At 34.6% G+C, this 20,732-nt stretch overlaps 2 protein-coding genes across 3 annotated transcripts; both read left to right on the top strand.

Moving 5' to 3' along the window:
* The first annotated feature begins 331 nt into the window (after nucleotides 1-331).
* Nucleotides 332-5,931, top strand: LOC110777731 (potassium transporter 7). Of its 2 annotated transcripts, XM_056830728.1 has the most exons (9): nucleotides 332-567; nucleotides 1,307-1,565; nucleotides 1,652-1,891; nucleotides 2,030-2,080; nucleotides 2,625-2,885; nucleotides 2,960-3,012; nucleotides 3,457-3,571; nucleotides 3,976-4,230; nucleotides 4,553-5,931. In XM_056830728.1, the coding sequence occupies exons 1-9, from the start codon at nucleotides 565-567 to the stop codon at nucleotides 5,647-5,649; spliced, it is 2,334 nt and encodes a 777-aa protein (XP_056686706.1). In that variant the 5' UTR covers nucleotides 332-564; the 3' UTR covers nucleotides 5,650-5,931. The 2 variants fall into 2 exon arrangements, with proteins under 2 accessions (XP_056686706.1, XP_021838014.2); XM_021982322.2 differs by lacking the exon at nucleotides 332-567 and having other exon boundaries at nucleotides 1,286-1,565.
* A 7,795-nt stretch (nucleotides 5,932-13,726) lies between these two features.
* LOC110778181 (uncharacterized) lies at nucleotides 13,727-20,523 on the top strand. Its single transcript, XM_021982750.2, has 4 exons — nucleotides 13,727-14,252; nucleotides 14,400-14,552; nucleotides 19,061-19,132; nucleotides 19,446-20,523. The coding sequence occupies exons 1-4, from the start codon at nucleotides 14,103-14,105 to the stop codon at nucleotides 20,112-20,114; spliced, it is 1,044 nt and encodes a 347-aa protein (XP_021838442.1). The 5' UTR covers nucleotides 13,727-14,102; the 3' UTR covers nucleotides 20,115-20,523.
* The last annotated feature ends 209 nt before the right edge of the window (nucleotides 20,524-20,732 follow it).

The raw sequence follows: 20,732 nt of genomic DNA, 5'->3' as shown, positions 1-20,732 counted from the left end.
GATCCCCGTCGTGTGCACAGAAATTTATTTTTGTTACCGTAAAATAAATTGCTAATATGGTCTTAGTATCTACTGTTAACCGATAAAAAAAATACTTATTCCTGTTTTTATTGAGTATTATTTTGATATATGTCAAGAAAAATGTTGTCACTTTATTTTGAAAAGATGATACAATGATACTTTTGTATAATAATGTCGTATCCGTAACGGGAGAAGTTTGGAAAATGCGACAATTACATTCGGACCGAGTTACAAAACCAGCAAATTATCCTTCTAAAAAATGTTACACCATGGAATGACGTGAGTTGATGACATATTAGATGGCAAAAAAAAATACATTATGGGAAAAATGTGCTGATTTGGAATGAAATTCCCGGGAGCTTTGGATCAGTTGCCACAATGTTCAACAGACTCAGGAATCATAATAGTTGCCATTTTTCATTTTTCATTTTTCATTTTTCATTTGTTTCTTTGTTTACCAGTCATCCTTAAAACCTGCGATTAACAAACGATCTTCAGGTTTCATGCTTTCAATTTTTTGTTAGATCATCTCCTTCGCCGGCTATGGTATGTTTTTCACCATTTCTGTAACATCTTCTTATTCTTATGATCCATCCTTATTATAGACTAGTTTTTCAGTTTTAATCCTACATTTCCAGCTCTATTTCTCGTGTATTAAAACCCTAATCCCTTTCGTTAAATCACCCTAGAAAACAATAGCAAGTTACTAATTCTGTTAGTACTCTCTGTTACTCCTCCTGTCAGGAACTATTAGTCTATTACTCACGTTGTAATTTATACGACAACTAAATCTGAATGGAGGGAGTTATTTTTATTATTGACCAGGAACCTGGATTGGGTGAAAGTTGTTAAAATTTTATGGCATGGTTTTAAAAAAATTACTGCAATAAAGCAGGCGACATTTTTCTGTAGTGGTTGCAGGATAACTTTTTCCGCACAGGAAGATGGTTATTGATGTGTACTTTGTAATGATTATTGACTTAATCATCAGTTAGTCATCACTAAATTGGACTGATAAATCCTGTATAAAAAAGTTATGTCAGCTCTTGTAATCTTGTATGTGTAGCACTTCCTTTTAAGATACTAAGAAGTACAATGTTGGACAGTAATTTTCCTTTTACACCGTAGTAGCTAACATGGCTAATTCAGATTCTAGAACTGATTATTGGCATTGCACCAGCTGGGTGTATTTCGTGTCTGAAAAAGGCTTCAATCATGTTTTTTTTTTGGTTTGCCTGAAAGATTTTGGAGTTATTGAATGGATATGGTGATATGTTTGTTGCAGAATGAAGAGGCGTCATTTGAAATTAAGAAGAGACATGTGCTCCTTTTAGCATACCAAAGTCTCGGAATAGTGTATGGAGATTTGAGTATTTCTCCTCTTTATGTCTATCAAAGTGCCTTCTCTGGATCATTGCATCATCGTCTTCATCAAGATGAAGAAATTGTTTTCGGGGTGTTATCATTGATCTTTTGGAGCCTCACTGTTTTCCCTTTGCTCAAACATGCTGTCATTATGCTAAGTACAGATGATAATGGCGAAGGTAATTCTTTTTTCTTAAAAGAAAATATTTTCTTGGATTACAATTTTTTTTACTTGATGGGGTTTGGAAAATGTGTTATTTTTCAGGAGGAACTTTGGCTTTGTACTCTCTTCTACGCAGACACACGAAATTCAGTCTGCTCCCAAATCATCAAGCAGCAGATGAAGAACTTCAAGCATACTATAGGCCTGGCTATGTAACCAGATATTCCTCATTCAGAAGATTTCTTGAGAAAAACAAAAAGTTTAGAACTTGTTTACTTCTTATTGTTTTGTTTGCATCCTGCATGCTCATAGGTGAAGGTGTATTTACTCCTGCTCTTTCAGGTAAAAACATCTGTCTTAATCTTTTGCAAGAGGCTAGATATTTCTGCTTATTGTTTTTTGTTTGAATTTTTAAGCTTATTTTATGCCATTTTCATGTCCTTTCACCAACTCGACTGATTAATAATTGGTTTTCTACAGTACTGTCATCGTTTCAAGGGCTCAAAGCTCATAACAAGAGCCTGAATCACGGTGAGTTTTTTGTTATAATAATTTAGGAAATTTTCTGTTAAAGAAAGCATAGGGCCTTTTCCCGGGAGAAATTTGTTTGTGGCTGACATAGTTCACATAAACTTAGGCTCCGTTTCATAGGGTGTAAAACGTTTTCATGAGAAACAATTTCCCCTTTTTCAATGGATGGAAAACAATTTTCCATAACCCCCTCAAAGGTGGAAAAACCTTTTACATTTGAGAGGGAGGGAAACCACTTTTCCACTTTTCCACCTTTCCTCCTTACCTACCTCTCCCTTCTTCCCCTCAATCTTCACAATCTTCTCCCATTTTCTAATTAAGGAACCAAACGAATGAAAACTAGTTTGAAATTATGTTTTCTCTTAGAAAATGTTTTCCATGGAATATCAATTTGCACTGAAAACGTTTTACACCAAACCAAACGGAGCCTTAATGTGCAGTGTCAGAGTTTTGTGTAAATACCCGAATAATCTCTTCTTCAATCTGTATATGAGGTTGATGTTGTTTTAGTCACTTAGTTAGTGACAAGGATTTTTTTGCTCAGGTGTTGTGGTGAGTATTGTCTGTATTGTACTGGTTGGCCTCTTTGCTTTACAACATCGTGGTACACATAAAGTCTCGTTCATGTTTGCTCCCATTGTAAGCACTTGGTTGTTCTCAATTGGTGCTCTTGGTGTCTATAATATCATTAAGTGGAATCCAGGAGTCTACCGTGCTCTCTCTCCACATTACATCTACAAGTTCTTTAAGCTGACTCGGAATGTTGGCTGGCGTTCTATAGGAGGCTTGCTTTTGTGCATCACAGGTAAAAAATGCTATCTGCTCTTATGTTTAATTATCTTCATCTAATATTTATACAAGGTTTATCTACATTTACAGGTGCAGAGGCTATGTTTGTGAACCTTGGCCACTTCTCGCCTGCATCAATAAGGGTTAGTCTTGGCAGACCTTGTATTATTGTCATCAAGTTAATGCATGATTTTGATGTAGATTGCACTACATAGGAAATTAACACATTTTTTAGAACTCGAACCAAAATTTGGCTAAACTAACACTTCATGCTTAATTATGCCTTACTTACCAGTTACCAGGTTCTAGTCTCAAATTTTGCAGTGCAAAGTTTTTTTTTTTTTTTTCAAGGGATTCAGCATATAAGGGCTATGATGGAATTACATCTTTCCCTTTCCTGTACCTTTCTATATTCATTGAATTGTCAAATTGGAGACATATTACTAATCTTCCTGCTGTCACTTCAATTAATATATAATTCACTCCATCAAGATAAACTGTGAAGACTTTGTGAACCTGTAACTATTACATTTTATAGCTGACTGCTAGAGCCTTGGTCTGATTAGCGCTTCATGCTTGTGATGCAGGTTGCTTTTTCTTTCTTCGTTTACCCTTGTTTAGTTCTTCAGTACATGGGGCAAGCAGCATTTCTTTCAAAAAACTTCTCTGTAGTTTCATCAAGTTTTTATAGCTCGGTACCAGGTGAGTTTACAACACCACTCTCAGAAAGCTACATGCCCACTAAAATCATTATTTTGGTCAGCTAAAAAACTGCAAGCTTCATTATGTTAATGTGTTTTGGTGAAAAACACATGCCCTTTCAAACATCTGTTAATGTCATGTCCTTTCTCATAACTTAAAATTCTAAATCGATACTCGTATGATGGTGATGTTTTTCATAGAAATGAAATATTTAATGTGAATTTCTGTCTGATTTCTTCAAACATTTCCTGTTACATGAGCAACATTTGAACAAGAACTCGGAAAATAAGCAGCAGTGTTGATGTCTTTTTCATTCTTTTCATTAGCATGGTGCCTTTTGATTAAAGTTAGGTTAACAAACAATTCTGTGTGTCTTTTGATATAAGTATGTGGCCATTTTGTAGATCCCTTTTTTTGGCCAATATTTGTACTAGCCATTCTGGCTGCTATAATAGCTAGTCAAGCTGTCATATCCGCGACATTTTCAATAGTGAAACAATGCCAAGCAATAGGGTGTTTCCCTCGCGTCAAGGTGGTTCACACTTCAAGATGGATTCAAGGTCAGGTTTACATCCCGGAAATAAATTGGTTACTTATGATCCTCAGTCTGGCTGTGACCCTTGGATTCCAAGACACAACTCTCATAGGCAATGCATATGGTAAGTTCTATTTTAATAAATGTTGTTCTACCAATCTTGATTTTTCTTTTGAACCTCCTTTATGTTTGAACTTAGGCTCTGTTCTGTTCACCTTATTTCCACTTATTTAAGATAAGTTCAGATAAAATAAGTTCAACAAAAATAAGGGTTGACCAAGTATAATTTATAACTAAAATAAGTTTTGATAAGTTCAGGAAAAATAAGTGAAAATCAGGTGAATAGAACGCACCCTTAGACAATGATTCAGAAATTAGAATATTTTGTTGGTGATCGAGTTCTAATATGATTTCTTTCCATTTTCTCCTGTTTTTTTTGGGTTCAGGGCTAGCCAGCATGTGTGTGGCTTTAGTGAATACATGGTTACTATCACTTGTAATCATTTTTGTATGGTACAAGAACATATTGTTCGCATTACTACCCGTGTTATTCTTTACACCAATTGAGTTAATCTACCTCTCATCATCCTTTGTAAAAGTATCCAGAGGCGGGTGGGCCCAACTAGTTTTCGCCATGATCTTCATGCTTGTAATGTACATATGGCACTATGGCAGTAGGCGTAAATACTTGTTTGAAGTACAGAATAAGGTGCCAATGAAATGGATCCTCGCTTTGGGCCCAAACCTCGGCATTGTAAGGGTTCCTGGTATCAGCCTCATATACACAGAATTAGTTAGTGGAGTTCCCTCCATTTTTACCCACTTTCTAACCAACTTACCTGCCATTCATCAAATAGTGGTTTTCGTCTGCATCAAAACAGTCCCTATACCTCATGTTTCAGACATAGAGCGGTATCTTGTAGGCAGAATTGGTCCCAAATCTTACAGAATGTACCGTTGCATCATACGTTATGGTTACAAAGATATTGATAAATATGTTGATGATTTTGAAGACAACCTTGTTATGAGCATAGCAGAGTTCATCAGAATGGAGGCAGAAGGTATCGGATCTTCTGACACAATGGTTGACGGGTGTATGGCATTGGTGAAAACATCAGCAAAGTTCGGAACAAGATTAGTGACATCAGATAACAATTCTGAGTGTAGAGGGAGCAGTTCAAGTCACAGAGAAAGTAGTAAAGGAGGTAAGTCACCAACCTTACACAGTTTACATAACAAATATGAAGTTGAAGAGGCACCCAGATTTTCACAGAGGCATACCAGGTTTCAGTTACCAGGTGGTGAGACTTTGGAAGATGAATTGAAGGAAGAATTAATAGAACTTTTGGAAGCTAAAGAAGCTGGGGTTGCTTATATAGTTGGACATTCATATATAAAGGCGCGAAAGCATGCATCTAAGCTTAAGAGATTTGTGATAAATGGTGTGTATTCTTTCCTCAGAAAGAACAGTCGTTCTCCTGCTGTTATTCTTCACATTCCTCATATCAGTTTGATTGAGGTTGGTGTGGTTTATTACTTGTAAGTTGTTAAATTACTTCAGGTTGTGAGCAGACTCATTTAACTAATTATCGCGAGTTTTGCTCAATTCCTAGTTGTGATTAACTTTTTTGGTGGTGTTTTTGTGAAACTTCTTAGTTCTTACGCGCACCTGGTGTTTAGTATCAGGCAATTTTTGGTGATTTTGTTGATCTTGGATATGAGATTTAAGATTTTGTAGTCGAACATATCAAAATTGAATTTGATATGGATCACATGTAACATTAAATTTATGAGATTTTTATGTATGTAGATTGAATTTTTCAGATACAGTTTTTATGTGGATTTAGCAGGAATAATCAGTCCATTAGCATCTTTGTGATCGTATAAGTGGTCCGGAGTGTAACAAGACAAAATTTCCACACGTTGTTAATCAATTGAAACGCGATTTTTGCTAAATGCAGCAAGTAATTTGTTGCATGGCTTTAGAAAATATATGAAAAACATAAGCAATACCCCAAAAGAGTTAAAGAGCGAGATTAACAATACATTCATACATTACATTTTTAAAATCAAACATAGAGGCTAGGTAGAGTGAAGAGTACTCACTCCTTCAAAACGAACATATTATTCGATCTCATCTACGTTACGTAAATATGTAACGGACACCAAATATCAACGTTTATTTAGATGACTTATTATTATGTTTATATCTTTATTACGAGGTTTTAATTGTGAGATATGTTACCACCACAGTTGTACTTGGGAACGTAACACTTATTATCATTTCTCTTCAACCTCCTCCTGGTAGATCTGACAATATCACGATAATTCTGGCGATTTCTAAGTGGGATATCAACGTCACACTTGAGACATCCAAAAAAGTCCATCTTATTAAACGTTATGCAACAATCTGGTGAATCAAAATCGTCACAGTCTTCCCTCATTTTGTGAAATAGTGATCTACATTTGTCTAATGGATCATATTTGTATTTATCGTCGTCATCGTCGTCGTCGTGGTGATGGTGGTGGTGATGGTGGTGGTGTTGGCAGCAAACAGGTTGGACAAATTGGACAATGACTATCATCATCAAGATGGTTATGGCTAATCCTGTTTTAGTACCCATCATCGTTGGTTTTAACACAAATGAGAGTATTATTGTTTTTGATATGGGGGTAGTATTGAAATTTTGGAATGGTATGCCTCAATTACTTCCTTAGGTTATTCTATTTATAGTAACTTATTATCAATTGGAGTTGTTGTTAAATTATGCACTTGATTATATAATTTAAGATACTATATAATTCATAGTCATGTATCTTGACATGGTTATGTGTTAGGTAATGGTTAAAGATAAACATGTAAATTGTATGAATATTTATTAATCACTAGTCAACTTGCAATTGTAATTTATATGAAGTGCAAGTGTTTATCATGGCTACGTAGCATTTATAAAAAGGATAGTATCATAGATTCATAGTAGTACTAAAAGATAATATAAAAAAGAGAGTATTATTTTTGTATTGTACGAATGAGCCAAGAGATCAATAAAAATTACAAATGGGAGAAGAGATTTGAAAATGTGACCAGTGTACAAGCCGTCAACCACTTAGCTAAAATATCATTGGTAAAGTGTCGTACTATATATATACTTCGTATAAGGAATTGGGATTGGCTCAAGTGGTGAACTTTTCCTTCTTCCCTAGCATAGTCCAGGGTTCGATTCCTACCCCAAATATGTTATTTACGTAGTACATCGATACATGTTTGTAATCTAAAAGAATATATTTCTAGAATCAGTCCATAAGAGGAATAAAAAAGTGATCTTTAATTAATTTGTTTCTAAAGAACTGTTCTTGACTTCTTGCTTCAATGATTCATAACTTGTGAGTGACATGAACATGAATGTGTGAAGACATGTTTATTATAAGTATATCAGATTTCACACTTTTCACTACTCTTTAAAAGCATAAATCAAATATCGAATAGAGAACCCAAATTTAATACGTCATGTTAAAACCAATAATATAATAACTTCACTTGTTCTTGTCAAAAAAAAAAAAAAAAACTTTGCCGGTTTAAGAAAATACAATGATTGAAGTGAGGGATAGCTCGGTGGGTTAGAGCTTCCATCCCGGTTCCAGGTGATCATGGGATCGATTCTCATCCCCGCCTTTTCAGGCTCATTCGCACAAAAAAAGAAATGATGATTAAAAGCTGAAAATTTTCTTAATTTAATGTAACCAATGTATGTAACAAATTTCTCAATGCGGTTTACTTCACGCACAACTATTTACTAATACCATTCGTGCTTCAATATTCCTTCATGCCCGCAAAGACAACCAATCTAAGGGGGGAATATTCACATTCTCCACTTAATACACATCATAATATTAAGAATCATGAATTCAATCAACAACTAAAAATATTAACAATCGTGAATTCAATCAACAACTAAAAATACACATCATGCAATTGAAGAGAAAAAGAAACAAGCATGTTGATTCCATAAGTTATACTTGCTCACAAATTTACAATTTCTAGACAAACTTATACCAATATGATCACAAGAATCACAACAATAAATTCAATAATACTCATTTTTTTCATCAACACATGCACAAGTAGCAAAGTACTCCGTATTACATGTAGTTCAATATTGTAGAAGGGTAAAATCAAACTTTTTAAGGAACTTACTAAAACCTACTACATATGTTTCTTTCTACTACCAATCTTAGAAATGCATTATGTCAGAGTTAATAACCAATCTTTAAAACGCAACATATCTTAAATTGTTCTAATTTGACTTCGGTATTATTTCGATGTTAAAACCAAAAATCACAACAGTTACGACACGATTTACTTCACGCCTTACACAACTGTTCTTTTGCTCATTATTTCATCCATGCTCCAATATTCCCACAACACAAGTCACACAACCTCAATCTAAGATTTGGCAAAATCCATATTTTCCACAAAAAAGAAAGAAAAAGAAATCATAGCTTCTAAATGCAGAAAAAATTTACTTTGTGCAGAAATTAAAAATTTCCATTATATCCCTAATTAGTAAAATAAAAAATTATTAAATAAAAAGTGGAATAGTGTGGATTAGATTAATACGGAATATGCTGATGCTAACACACGGCATTGTTTGGGCTTGGCATCCCCTAATTACCCCAAATGTTTGGCTGCATAGGTATGCATGCAACTCTGCATGCATATGAGCTATAATTGCTCTTTTAGCAGCTTCAACCTTCCTTTTTAGTGCATTATTCTGGTTTTTTTTTTTTTTTTTTTTTTTTTGTTTCTAACTTCTTTTAACTTTTTAAATTTTAATTTTTTTTTTTAATTTTTTTATCACGCTTGTTTTCCATAAAAAATATATCATTATTTGAGTAAGCGGCAATTCAAGCACACATAAAGAATACACAAATGGACATTTAAAGTAATTTAATACACATTCATGTTCAGAAATTGAACATGTCATTTACTTTCTATCTACTTCCTCTACGTTAGATGTTGCTGCCTCTTTTCTCTTCCTATATATGCTTCTAATTTTTCTGTTTCTTTCCTTTCGGCTTCCACTTTTTTCGCTACAACGGTCTCTTTTCTCTTTGCATATTCTTTTTTTGTTGCTTATGCCTTCAATTCTTCTTCAATTCTTGCAGCCTCTCTTAATATCATATCTTCGATTTCTAAATCAGCTTTTATCTTTTGTTGCCGCATTCTTATTAACCTTTTCCTTCCTGCAGGAAATAACAATGTTTTTAGTTGAACATTATTTTGTATAAGTTGAACATAAAGACTTGAGAAACTGAACATCACACAAAAGTGTTCTTATTTATGAATATATCATAGTTGTATAAGTTGAATTGAGTTGAACATGATTATTTATAAGTTGAACATGAGACTTGAGAAATTGAACATCAAACAAAAGTGTTCTTATTTGTGAACATCATCTTTTATAAATTGAACATCATCTTTTATAACTTGAACATCATCTTTTATAACTTGAACATCATCTTTTATAAGTTGAACATTGTGAATTATTAACTGAACATGACAATATTTAGGCAGCGCCACTTTTGATCTTTTAGTAAAGAATAATGGCCGTCTGTTTAATACTATTGCTGCTTGTCTTTTAGTTGAACATGATTCTGTATAAGTTGAACATAAGACTTGAGAAACTGAACATCACACAAAGTGTTGAAGATATCATAGTTTTATAGGCTAAATTTAGTTGTACATAATTCTTTATAAGTTGAACATGAAACTTGAGAAACTGAACGTCACACAAAATTATTGAACATATATTGGTTTTATAAGTTAAATTTAATTGAACATGATTTTGGATAAATTGAACATTAGACTTGATAAAATGAACATCACACAAAAGTATCGAATCAATTGCATAAAAAATCTCACCACACTCATAGTATTAGTTCTCGGCTCGATATAAACTACGCACTAAACTTATGAATCTACTCCATAATTTCAAACTCATTCACAAAAATTAACCTCTAAAAAAAATCCTAAAACATGTAAACTATAAATTAAAAATAGTAGTAGTTACTAATAACATTGTTACCAAATCTAATCATGCAATTACTTTAATCGTGGCTAGATTTCCAGCAGCATGATCAATATTCAAAGCATTTTACCTACTCATGTCTAGATCCAGAAAATCATTTCTATATATTGAATTAGAAAACACTCACAACAAGTCTTATCACGAGTCCGATTATGAGTTTGAACATCAATCATATTCGTATGCTGCGTCTTCTGTATGATCTTGTCAATCACATATGTAAAAAACAGACGTACGCAGACATAATTTGAATCAAAACAGATGCCCTAACCGGCACGGAGGAGATCGAAACTCCGGCGAAAGCATCGTCATCCTAGATTTTAGCAAAACTCAAAGAAATTGCAATTAATTGCAGTTTCGGAGAAGGAAAGAAGAGAGAAAGAGATAGATTACGGATGAGGAGGAGGTCAGCTGCCAGTGGAGGTGGTGATTGGCGCCGCCGGTTATTCGCCATGGCGCAAAATATGGAGAGAGAAAATGGGGTTTGATGAGAGAGAAAAATGATGAGAGGTTGTAAGAGAGAGAAAAATAGGTATATTATATATAATAGGTGTCGTTTTAGCTCATATGCACCTATCTTTAGGTGCATAGGTATGCAGCCATTAATTATTACCCTAATTACTTTACCTTTTGTTTAGATAATTAGTTTACTCTATTATATTTTTGTTTTCTTGAAGGATACTCTATTATGTTTACCCCTGACTTACATATTTGTTTTACGGATTTTTCATGAAATGCCCCCGAGGTTTGCCTTAATGCACCAAATACCCCTAAACTTTCCAGAATGCACCAAATACCCCCGAGGTTTTAAAAAATAACACAAAATACCCTTAATGAGCATTTTCCGTCCATTCCGTTAAGTCTCCGTTAGCGTGAATTTACTTTTTTGCCCTTTCTCAACCATTTTCTCTACTAATCCTAATATTAACACTTAATTATATCAATTAAAACTTAAAAAAATTTAATTAACTATTATTTTTTAAAAAAATCAAAACTTTGGGCTTTCTTTCACTTATACTACTCTCTTCTTTCACGCCATCAATCATCAATTCATCATCATTATCATCTTCTTTTTCTTCTCTTCCGCTACCATTAATTGCTTCGTTGTAGGCTAAGATGATGATTTGGAAGCCAACATTGCTCCCCCCTTTCTGCCTGGAACGAAGCCCACCTCTCGATCTCCTTCCTTGGTGCACCACCGGGACACAATCCACCCATAGCCACCGGGATTGTTGGGCGGTGGTGGCTATGGGTGGACTGCGTATGTACGACGAAAAACATGGCTGAGAGGAGAGAGGGTAGTGGTGGTGGAGCTTGGCTGGGAGCCTGGGAGCTGAGGAGAGAGAAAAGAACACCCAGCTACCACCGCCCATGTTCCTTCTTCCCTCTGCCATGGAAATCGCCGCCCAGCTACCAAAACAACGCCATTGCCCTTCCTTGTCTCTCCTCTTTCTCCCAAAACCCAGAAAAAATTCACCCCAAAAATCCAAAAAACACACAAAATTATCAACAATCACACAAAATCGATAAAGCAAGCACGAATTTTGTCAAAGAAACAAACAGATCGTATACATTTCCGTCAATTAGCGACGAAAACTTCCAAATTCGAGAAATTAACGCTTAATATCTGGGAAGTCGGCAGGTGTTTGAACAACAAAATAGAAAGGTACAACTCCATTAATGGGTCCAATTTTCCATATGAACTTATGTAGGTTTTGGGTGTTGGATTAATTATATACTTCTCCACTAATCATTCATTTTTGGAGGGGAGTAGAAGTTGAGTTTCTTGGCGAATTGCGGGTGTTGGAATTGTGAAGGTGGAATTGTGAAGGTGGCGAATAGAAGGGAAGAAGAAGGGTTAATTGATTTTATTTTTTTGGGGATAATTGATTTATTTTGGGGTTAATTGATTTTTTTTTGGGGGGGTTAATTGCTTTAATTAAGGGTTAAAATTTAATGTTAACGGAGACATAACGGAATGGACGGAAAATGCTCATTAAGGGTATTTTGTGTTATTTTTTCAAACCTCGGGGATATTTGGTGCATTCTGGAAAGTTTAGGGGTATTTGGTGCATTAAGTCAAACCTCAGGGGCATTTCATGAAAAATCCGTTTGTTTTAAGGATACCCTATTTTCGTATATTATAAGTAGTTGCCTCCTACAACTACTCTAATAAGGAATTATTAACTAGTCCTACATCTTATGCACTTCTAAGTGTACTAGTTTATTTAATATTCTTAATAATCTATCTCAACGTATAATCACACGCAATATATAATTATATAGCTGACCAAGATATAATTTTACTCCTTGTATTATTTGATACTATAAATATTATTGTCTTGGTTTGTATGTATTAGGATTCTAGAGTTAGAGTTATATAGATATAATGTTTCCTATGCATATTAGAAATAGGACAAATTTCTTTAAAAATATGATGAACATATCAATGAACGAGAGCATTCGACCTTTGATAATAATATTTATTAGGTACGTATGAACGATTAATTTTATATAGTATTATTGATTTTTTATTTTTCTATGTATTTCAAGTACGTTATGTCGTCAATATCGAGTACATTAGTATTTTATGGGTATTGATAAATTGAATATTATGGAGTACGTTATGTCGTCAATATCCTTGGCTCGAATTCAGTAGGTGTTAGTAAGTGATATTATGTGTTATTATTTCCTGACATATTACAACTATGAATTAAATGATGAAAATAATGTTACTAATTGTTAATATTACTAGAATTTTTAAATACGGAGTACGTTGGTCATCAAACTACTGATAAAAATTGCTTCCCTCACGGAAATTCCTTTGATGGCAAAATTATTTGCTCCTCTTGGTTGGTCCTCTTTTTCCTTTAATGTCAACAAAGTTACAGAGAATTGATGAAACAAATTAATGGTGGAATTGTGTAATGGTTTTACAGCAGAATTGTTTAATGGTGGAAGTCCAAGAAATCGGCACAAATTAACCTTACTTCTACTTAGAATCAGTTTAGAATTGTTATATTGTAAATTCATGCTTCAATATCATCGGTTGTCGGCTTCACGTATTCATCGATAGTTTTCAAAAGGTCTTGCGCGCACAAGGTGTACAGTAAATTTATTGTACACCAAGATAACTTTTATGAAATTTTTGTAACTTTAACCTATTTTTCTGTAACTTTTATATTATAAAATTAAAAAGTTGATAGATAAACATTTTAAAGGGTTAAATGATTAATTTATACATTATTAGTGATTTTGAAGAAATAATTTTTATTCAAATGAAAAAATTTATCATTAAAAAATAGATAACTTTTACATATATAAATGTAACTTTTAAGCATTTTGAGTCAACTTTTACTCCGGTGTACAATATTTTTATTGTACACCCGTTATAAATAAGAATTTGTGGATAGCTTTTCTTTTAATAACTTTTTATTAATTAATTAATTAGGGATTTTTTGGTAAATTTGTTTTCTGCATAAAGAAATTCCAACCAAGAGGAGCAACCAAAGAAATTCGGAAAAGGCTGGCTAAGCTTAGGTGCTGTTTGGCCAAGCTAATACCAAGTGAGTGGTTGGTGAGATAAACTTATAAGCATTTTCCCTTTCCTTTCCTCTCTAAGAAACTCGTGCACTTGAAGCTTCCTCGATTCCTCCAAATGTAATTTCCCAAAATCATTTAAAAATTTTCCAAAATCGATTTTTTGGGGTCTCACTCCTTAATTAGGAACATTGATTTCAACAATTGGGTTTATCTTTGTCTGATTGATTCTCAAGTTTCGCTTGTGGTAGTTTGAATTTGGGGAATTAGGTTTTTCTGTTTGTTTTGCTTCATCTGCAGTTTTCCCCAAATGCATAGGTTTGGTATAATCGACGAAAAGGCGCGGAGAAAACCCTAATTTCCGACCTCAATGTTGAGCTCTTCTTCCTATTGTATCTCTCATCGCCCTTTAGCTGTACCTTCTTTATCTAGAATTAGGGTTCCGAATCGTCCCGCTAGCTTATCGTTACTGAATCGTAATTTTGGCGTTGCGGATTCTAATTTCAGCTCTTCAAAATCTGTAAGTAGTTTTAAAACGCTTGTTTTTTCTATTTCTTCTTGTACAAAGGTGTTACTTTTGTGTTGAAATGTAGTGATTGATTTATTGTAGCTGGTTTTGGAATTTTTCGTAATTGGTTTTGTTTTTTCCGTGATGGGATTATTGCAGAGATGGAAAATTTGTTGTTTTAGGCAAGAGGAGTTTCCTGCTGAGAACTTGAAACCTGATGTGGTTGAAGATGTTTTAGCTGAGGAATTGGTGAAGCCGAAGCTCGAATTTCAGACAGTCCTTAAAAAGGATTGGAGGTCATGTTTTCGAGAGGTAACTTCGAACTTAAGTATCTTCAAATGTTTAGTGAATTGATGTACCTGTTTTAATATGTTATTTGGTAACAATTTGCGAACAATTTCATGAGTTGATTAGGACAAGATGATTTTTTTATTTTTTTTATTTTTTTTTGAAACTGTTAAAGAATGAAATGATTGTGTTGGAAAACATTTACATTATACTTTGTCAATGTCCTTGAATTTAGCTGTGGTTTCCAGGAAATCAATGACAAAGCTTCATTTCCAAATTCTCGTGCTTAGTGAATGAAATGTGGAACTAGATTAAAGGAATATAATCCCCACTCGATAATGAGTTTGCGGCCTCTTGTAGTCAAACATTTGCTATAGATATGTGATCTTTTCCATCCATATAGTCTAACCAGTAACACATATCTCACTTTATGAACCCCCTTTGATTATTATTTTTACTTTTTACTTCATAATCTAGAAATTTATTGATTGAATCACCTTGAGTAAAGGATATTAAAGTTTGATGTGCTCAAAGAAAGCTTGGACTAGTTAGACATTTCTCTTCCAGTAGCTGCTAGCCTCATATACAAATAATGAATACGTAAAGGGAGAATGCTGGATCTAACTGGACTAGAGATTTTTAAGGTTCAGGTAGATATGTGTTCAAGGTTTAGGTAGATATGGGTACTGGTTGGGCAAGTGGTTGGGGCAAGTGCCGGCACTTGTACAAGACTGCACCGGTAAAGATTTAATACTTCATAGGTTGCTCATCAAATTTACTCTCAGAGAGAGGAGCAGTTTGCAAACTAGCTGGTTATCCGACTGTTTCTTTGGCCGTTCAAGTTAGTATTTTCCTTTTGAAGAGTTGTTACTATTAGGCTATTAGCTACGTACAAAGATGTTGGTAACATTAGTTGTTGATTAGATGATTTTATGAAAATTAACAACCTCTTAAGTTCTGTTCCTTTTACCTTACTTTTACTTATTTTAGGTGAAAGTTCAGACAATATAGGTTTAGGGCTGTACAAGATAAGATTTTCAGGGATAATGATTTCAAATAAGTCTAATTTCAGGGTTAATAAGTTCGAATAAGTCTAAATTCAGAGCTAATTAGCTCAGATAAGTCTTAGTTCATGGCTAATAATTGTAGACAACATAAGCTCAGGGCTAACAAGTTCGGATAATTTTAGTAATATAAGCTTAGTACCTTTTTATATTCCCCTCCTTATTTTCACTTGTTTCATGTCGAATAAGTCTAGATAAGATAAGCTTGTGGCTAGTAGTTCAAACAAGACATGTCCAGGTCTAATCAATTCAGATAAGCTAAGATTATAGTCCAGATAAGTTAAAGGATAATAAGTTCAGTTAAGATGAGATCAGTGAAGTTCGAGTGAAGAGAATACTACCTTAATATGATATCCGCTTACCAAACATAACTTTTTAGTAATCTGACTATTTGAAAAAGCCAATAGCAAATTACTGGACAAAGGCCGTAGATGTGGTCAGCATATAAAGCTTTCAAGCATGCTTACATATGAGTACAAATTGACTATGTCATCTGTATTGCAGCAGAATCGCTATCGTTCTATAACATATATGCTTAGATTGTTCTGCTTGACTATGAAGGGTTCATTTTATTTAGACAAACTAATAGCTATCTTAGAACATTGTATTATTACAAAAATTCACCTTCTGTCAGGAGAAATTTATTGCAAATGTTTTTCTTCGGATACTATCATTGTACCAAATGAACCTCAGTCACACGATTTTTTTTCATCACATTTTTTGGGATGGACCTCACTCTCATTTTGTAACATTAAAATCTTTACACTCCTTTTGTATCCAAATAATTTACCCGTTGTCATAAGGTTTCAGGAAAGGCACTCATATAGAAAGGAAAGAGAGAAAAAGTGGATGCTTGAACATAGTGGGTATATATTGAGAAGAGAGAAAGGAAGATGTGAGGGGAGATAGTTGTTTTAAGAGGCACGTGATTCGAACATGTGAGTGGAGATAGTATTTTAGGAAGCACGCAATTCATCTGGCGACTTTCAGCATGGAGCACATGCAAAAATAGATTTTTTTTACAGTGAGGGTGTGTAGGTGTAATTGCAGCGATTGAAAAGTTATGCCTTGTGAGAAGTTTGTGGTTCTTGAGGTACACATCAAAGTAAGATAAAGGAGGAAAAAAACTTATTTCAAAAAAAAAAAAGGAGGAAAAAAACTTAAACAGAGAAAAGAACTAGATGTTTGAGTTTTGAAGGAGTCTACCAAGTAGTTGAAAAGAATGATTGATCTGTAGAGGTATTCGTATGCACCTGATCCAGCTGAAGAACTTTTGTTGATCAATGAAGAGGTTAATAAAGATATTCGGGCAACGCGAAATGTTGTTTAAAGATGAGATAGAATTGGGATTTGGGATGAGCCAATGAGGAGAATAATGTGGAGTACATGGAGGCAATTACAAAGACAGGTAATCGTTCGGAATGCAACTGGTATGATTATTTAGGACTTAAAAGGAAGGAGAGAAAGATACTAAGAAGATGTTGCGAAAAAAGGATACGATGACTAGTTCAATTAGTGTTCTAAGGATAATATTATAGGATTGATGAACTCTTCATTAAGGGTCAAGTTGAGCAATGCAAGATATTAATATCCAGGCCCATGACTAATATAGAGAACACATTTTGCCGGAATGGTATTTCCAATGATATGTGGAGATCTTGATTTTTGGATTACTCAAAAATGCCAGAGGAATAGAGGCAGAGCACATGCCTTTTTCCAATAACAAGGAGATTTGCATTGAGGGATAAACTAATTAGGTACTGTACAAACTTATGGGAAAGGGTAAATGAGCATAGACCTAGGAACGTAGGAAGTGGGTGAAGGTGCTAAAGAGCCACTTTTGGGTTTATACCCCAGAGATAAACTATTGAAGTCATCATATGATGTAAAAATGTAAATATAATTGTTTACATGGAGAGTTTTTTTTACTAGGAACAAACTGACCTACTTTGGTGGGCATTGATAAAGAAGGGTATATCTCTTTAAGTATATGAACGCTATAATTGATATGTATACGGACTGAGAAAATTATGAATTGGGTTACGCAGGTCTTTCTTCTATGCGATGGTTATGGATAGTAATACTAGCTCTATATTATATAAGGTGACATGGTGTATGTGATTTGCAGCTGAAACTGTTTTAGGGGATCATTTTAGAGTAGATAATAGTTATAAAATAGAACTGTGGAGATCAGAGGTAAAAACTTGAAACATTAAGGTTGACTTGAAGTAAATTGAAATGTTTGGTACAAAGAAGGATATCGATCAAGATATTGTGAAACCAGTTGGTAGGAAAGTGTGGTGCTCAGGTATTTCGGGGTCTGTCATCACAAAAATCAAATTATTGATCAAGGTATTGCAAGAAATCTAGTCTCGAATACTTGGTGGCCGTAATCTATTTCTAAAGGCAAAGGGACAGCTTATAGAACTGTTGTTTGTACTGGATTTTAGGCTTTAAAGAATTAATATAGTCCATGTTCTGAAGATGAATGGGCGTAATTAGCCTTGATGTGGATGTATAATAACATGATAAGTAATAGTTAGGAACTGCTATGAAGTAATCCATGATGTTATGTTTGAAAAAAAATAATTAATGAATTACAATAAGTGGTCTGTTTGTATTAAAAAATCCGTAAAGAACACTGGAAATACTATAGATTAAGAAGTATTTTACGGACACAATTTGTTTTTTGTTAAAGTTGCAGGAAGCCTAAACATAATATGTTACAGCCCCCTCCCTCCCCTTCCCCCAGTAAAATTAGGATATCTAATGTTTTCAATACAATTTCTATACTACATTACTACATCTAAATTTCTAAACACGCTGATAATTAGAGCCCAACAGGGGTTAATTTGATAAAAAAAAATGAAACACAATGAACCTCGAGTTGTTTGTACAATACCTGTAAGTAGGAGACACATGTTGACTTTTCCATGTGGCATTGAAGTCAGAGGATTTGTTTCCAACCGTCATGAGATTCTTTATCCATGAGGTTTTTGTCTTTTGGAAATAGCCTAGTTGTAGGTTGTGCAGAGAACCTTTGTCTCTGGAGAATAGATCTGAAGTTTGGATATCCTGGAGGCTGGAGCTACACATTATATATCTCTGTCCCTGGCCTCTTATTTTGACACGTTGGCAATTTCATGACTTTTAGGATCAGTGATTCGTCTGTAGGTGACGCCCTAGCCTGGGAGGCTCTGTTGGTAAAAGGACCCAAGTTGACAGAGTTAATGCTTTATTAAATGTTTTTGACTTGGCCAATCTTAGGTGTTTTTTTGTCTTGGGAGTTGAGATATCTTTTATTGGGGATGCAACATGACACCAGAAGGGTTTATGTGATTTTTTTTTTATTTAACCGTGATATTGGATCTCATCAACTTGCTGGTTGCTGCAGTTCACATTCTTCCTATGCTGTGTACTGGTCTTCCATGATACTTAAGGGTCACTAATTGGTTAAAATTGCTTCAGGCTGCTGCTTCTGTTTTAAAAGCAGTTGGAGATCGTTGGAATGTACCATGGACAGGAGAAACCATATTGCAAGTAAGTTTATCTTTTCAAATATTTCATTATGAACATCCTTGTAGGAACAGCCATCTCTCTCATATGCTCTTTTGTGTTTGTACATACTGTTTCTCGTCATTTATTGATAATTGATGTGTCAATCATGAGGGTTGGCAGACCTTGCAAGGTTCTGCCTTCATCTTTGTTATCATGTTTTGATCTCTGTTCCAAAAATGCGAGAATGTATTCTACTGGATTTATCTACTCACCGAAAGCCACTAACCCTAAGTCTTTGCTAATATGATCACATACAAAAAGTTCCTTGGTTTGACCATCTTTTTTGTTGATTCAGGTTATGTTATTATGGGTTGCCTCATTTTGGTTTGTGGGTTCTTGGATGATGCCATTTGCAGCCCACATTGCTGGCTTCAGTAAGGAATCTTTAACATACAGGGGACAGGCATTTTACAGCCTTTTGACCGACGTAACAGAAGGCCTAGCAGGGATTGCCATCCTTCACCGTTGCCTATCTCGTTTTCGTCCACTTCCTCCAGGATGGTTTAAATTCAGCCTGAAAGGGAACTGGCATTTTGACGTTGCCCTAGGATGCCTCATGTTTCCACTGGTAAATCGCCTCTCTCAATTCAACCTTGACATACTACCTCTATTGCCATCAACACCCGTCACTCTTTCAAGCGTGGAACAGTCTATCTTAGCACGGGATCCCGTGGCAATGGGATTGTATATTGTGGTTGTTTCAGTGTGTGCTCCCATTTGGGAAGAGATAGTCTTCAGGGGTTTCCTTTTACCGTCGTTGACAAAGTACATGCCTGTATGGTGCTCAATTCTGGTAAGCTCAATAGTGTTTGCACTAGCACATTTCAATGTACAGAGGATGCTTCCACTTATATTTCTGGGGGTTGTCATGGGTGCTCTCTTTGCTCGGACGAGGAACCTTGTGCCTTCCATGTTGTTGCACAGTCTGTGGAATGCATTTGTATTTTTAGATTTAATGAAGTAACAACTTACCAACTTCCACCTCAAATATAAACCCAATAATTCATTGGCACTTCCGCTTCAATTGAAGCATTACAGAACTTGCAAGCATAAATGAAGTTGGTCTCCTTGATGTAAATTTTGTTTTGCCCACAACATTTGCATTGCACAGTTTTTCCTCCTAAAGAAGTGGGCTACAGGTTATGAGTGTTCGATTTCACCTCCCCCCCCCCCCAAACAAATGGCCAAAGTGGTTATTTGTGTTTCACAGTGGGTAAATTCTTATTTACCAACCTTGCCTAAGGTTGATGTTCTTCTTCTTGATGCCGTTGTTACAACTTTCTGTAAGAAACAATTCATTACACAGTAAAGTAGATGAACAGGATTTGTAGATTTAAATTTAATGGTACTAGATTTTACAAGTTCAATTTGAAGGCTCAATCCAGTTATTATGTTAATAATTTTAACTCTATGCGATGTTTTGCTACTACGTAGTTTTTAACTCGATGTGAAGAAAGAACATGAAAATTTTGATTGTAGATGCCGTATGGCTTTATTTTGATGAAATTTTTCCTTACCCGTCAAAAAAATATATATTTTTTGCTGTGTTTATCGTTTGCTTGCTTTTACAAGGAGATAATAC

Source organism: Spinacia oleracea, chromosome 6, assembly GCF_020520425.1.
Source record: "Spinacia oleracea cultivar Varoflay chromosome 6, BTI_SOV_V1, whole genome shotgun sequence".
NCBI lineage: Eukaryota > Viridiplantae > Streptophyta > Magnoliopsida > Caryophyllales > Amaranthaceae > Spinacia > Spinacia oleracea.
This window is presented reverse-complemented; position numbering and strand designations above follow the sequence as displayed.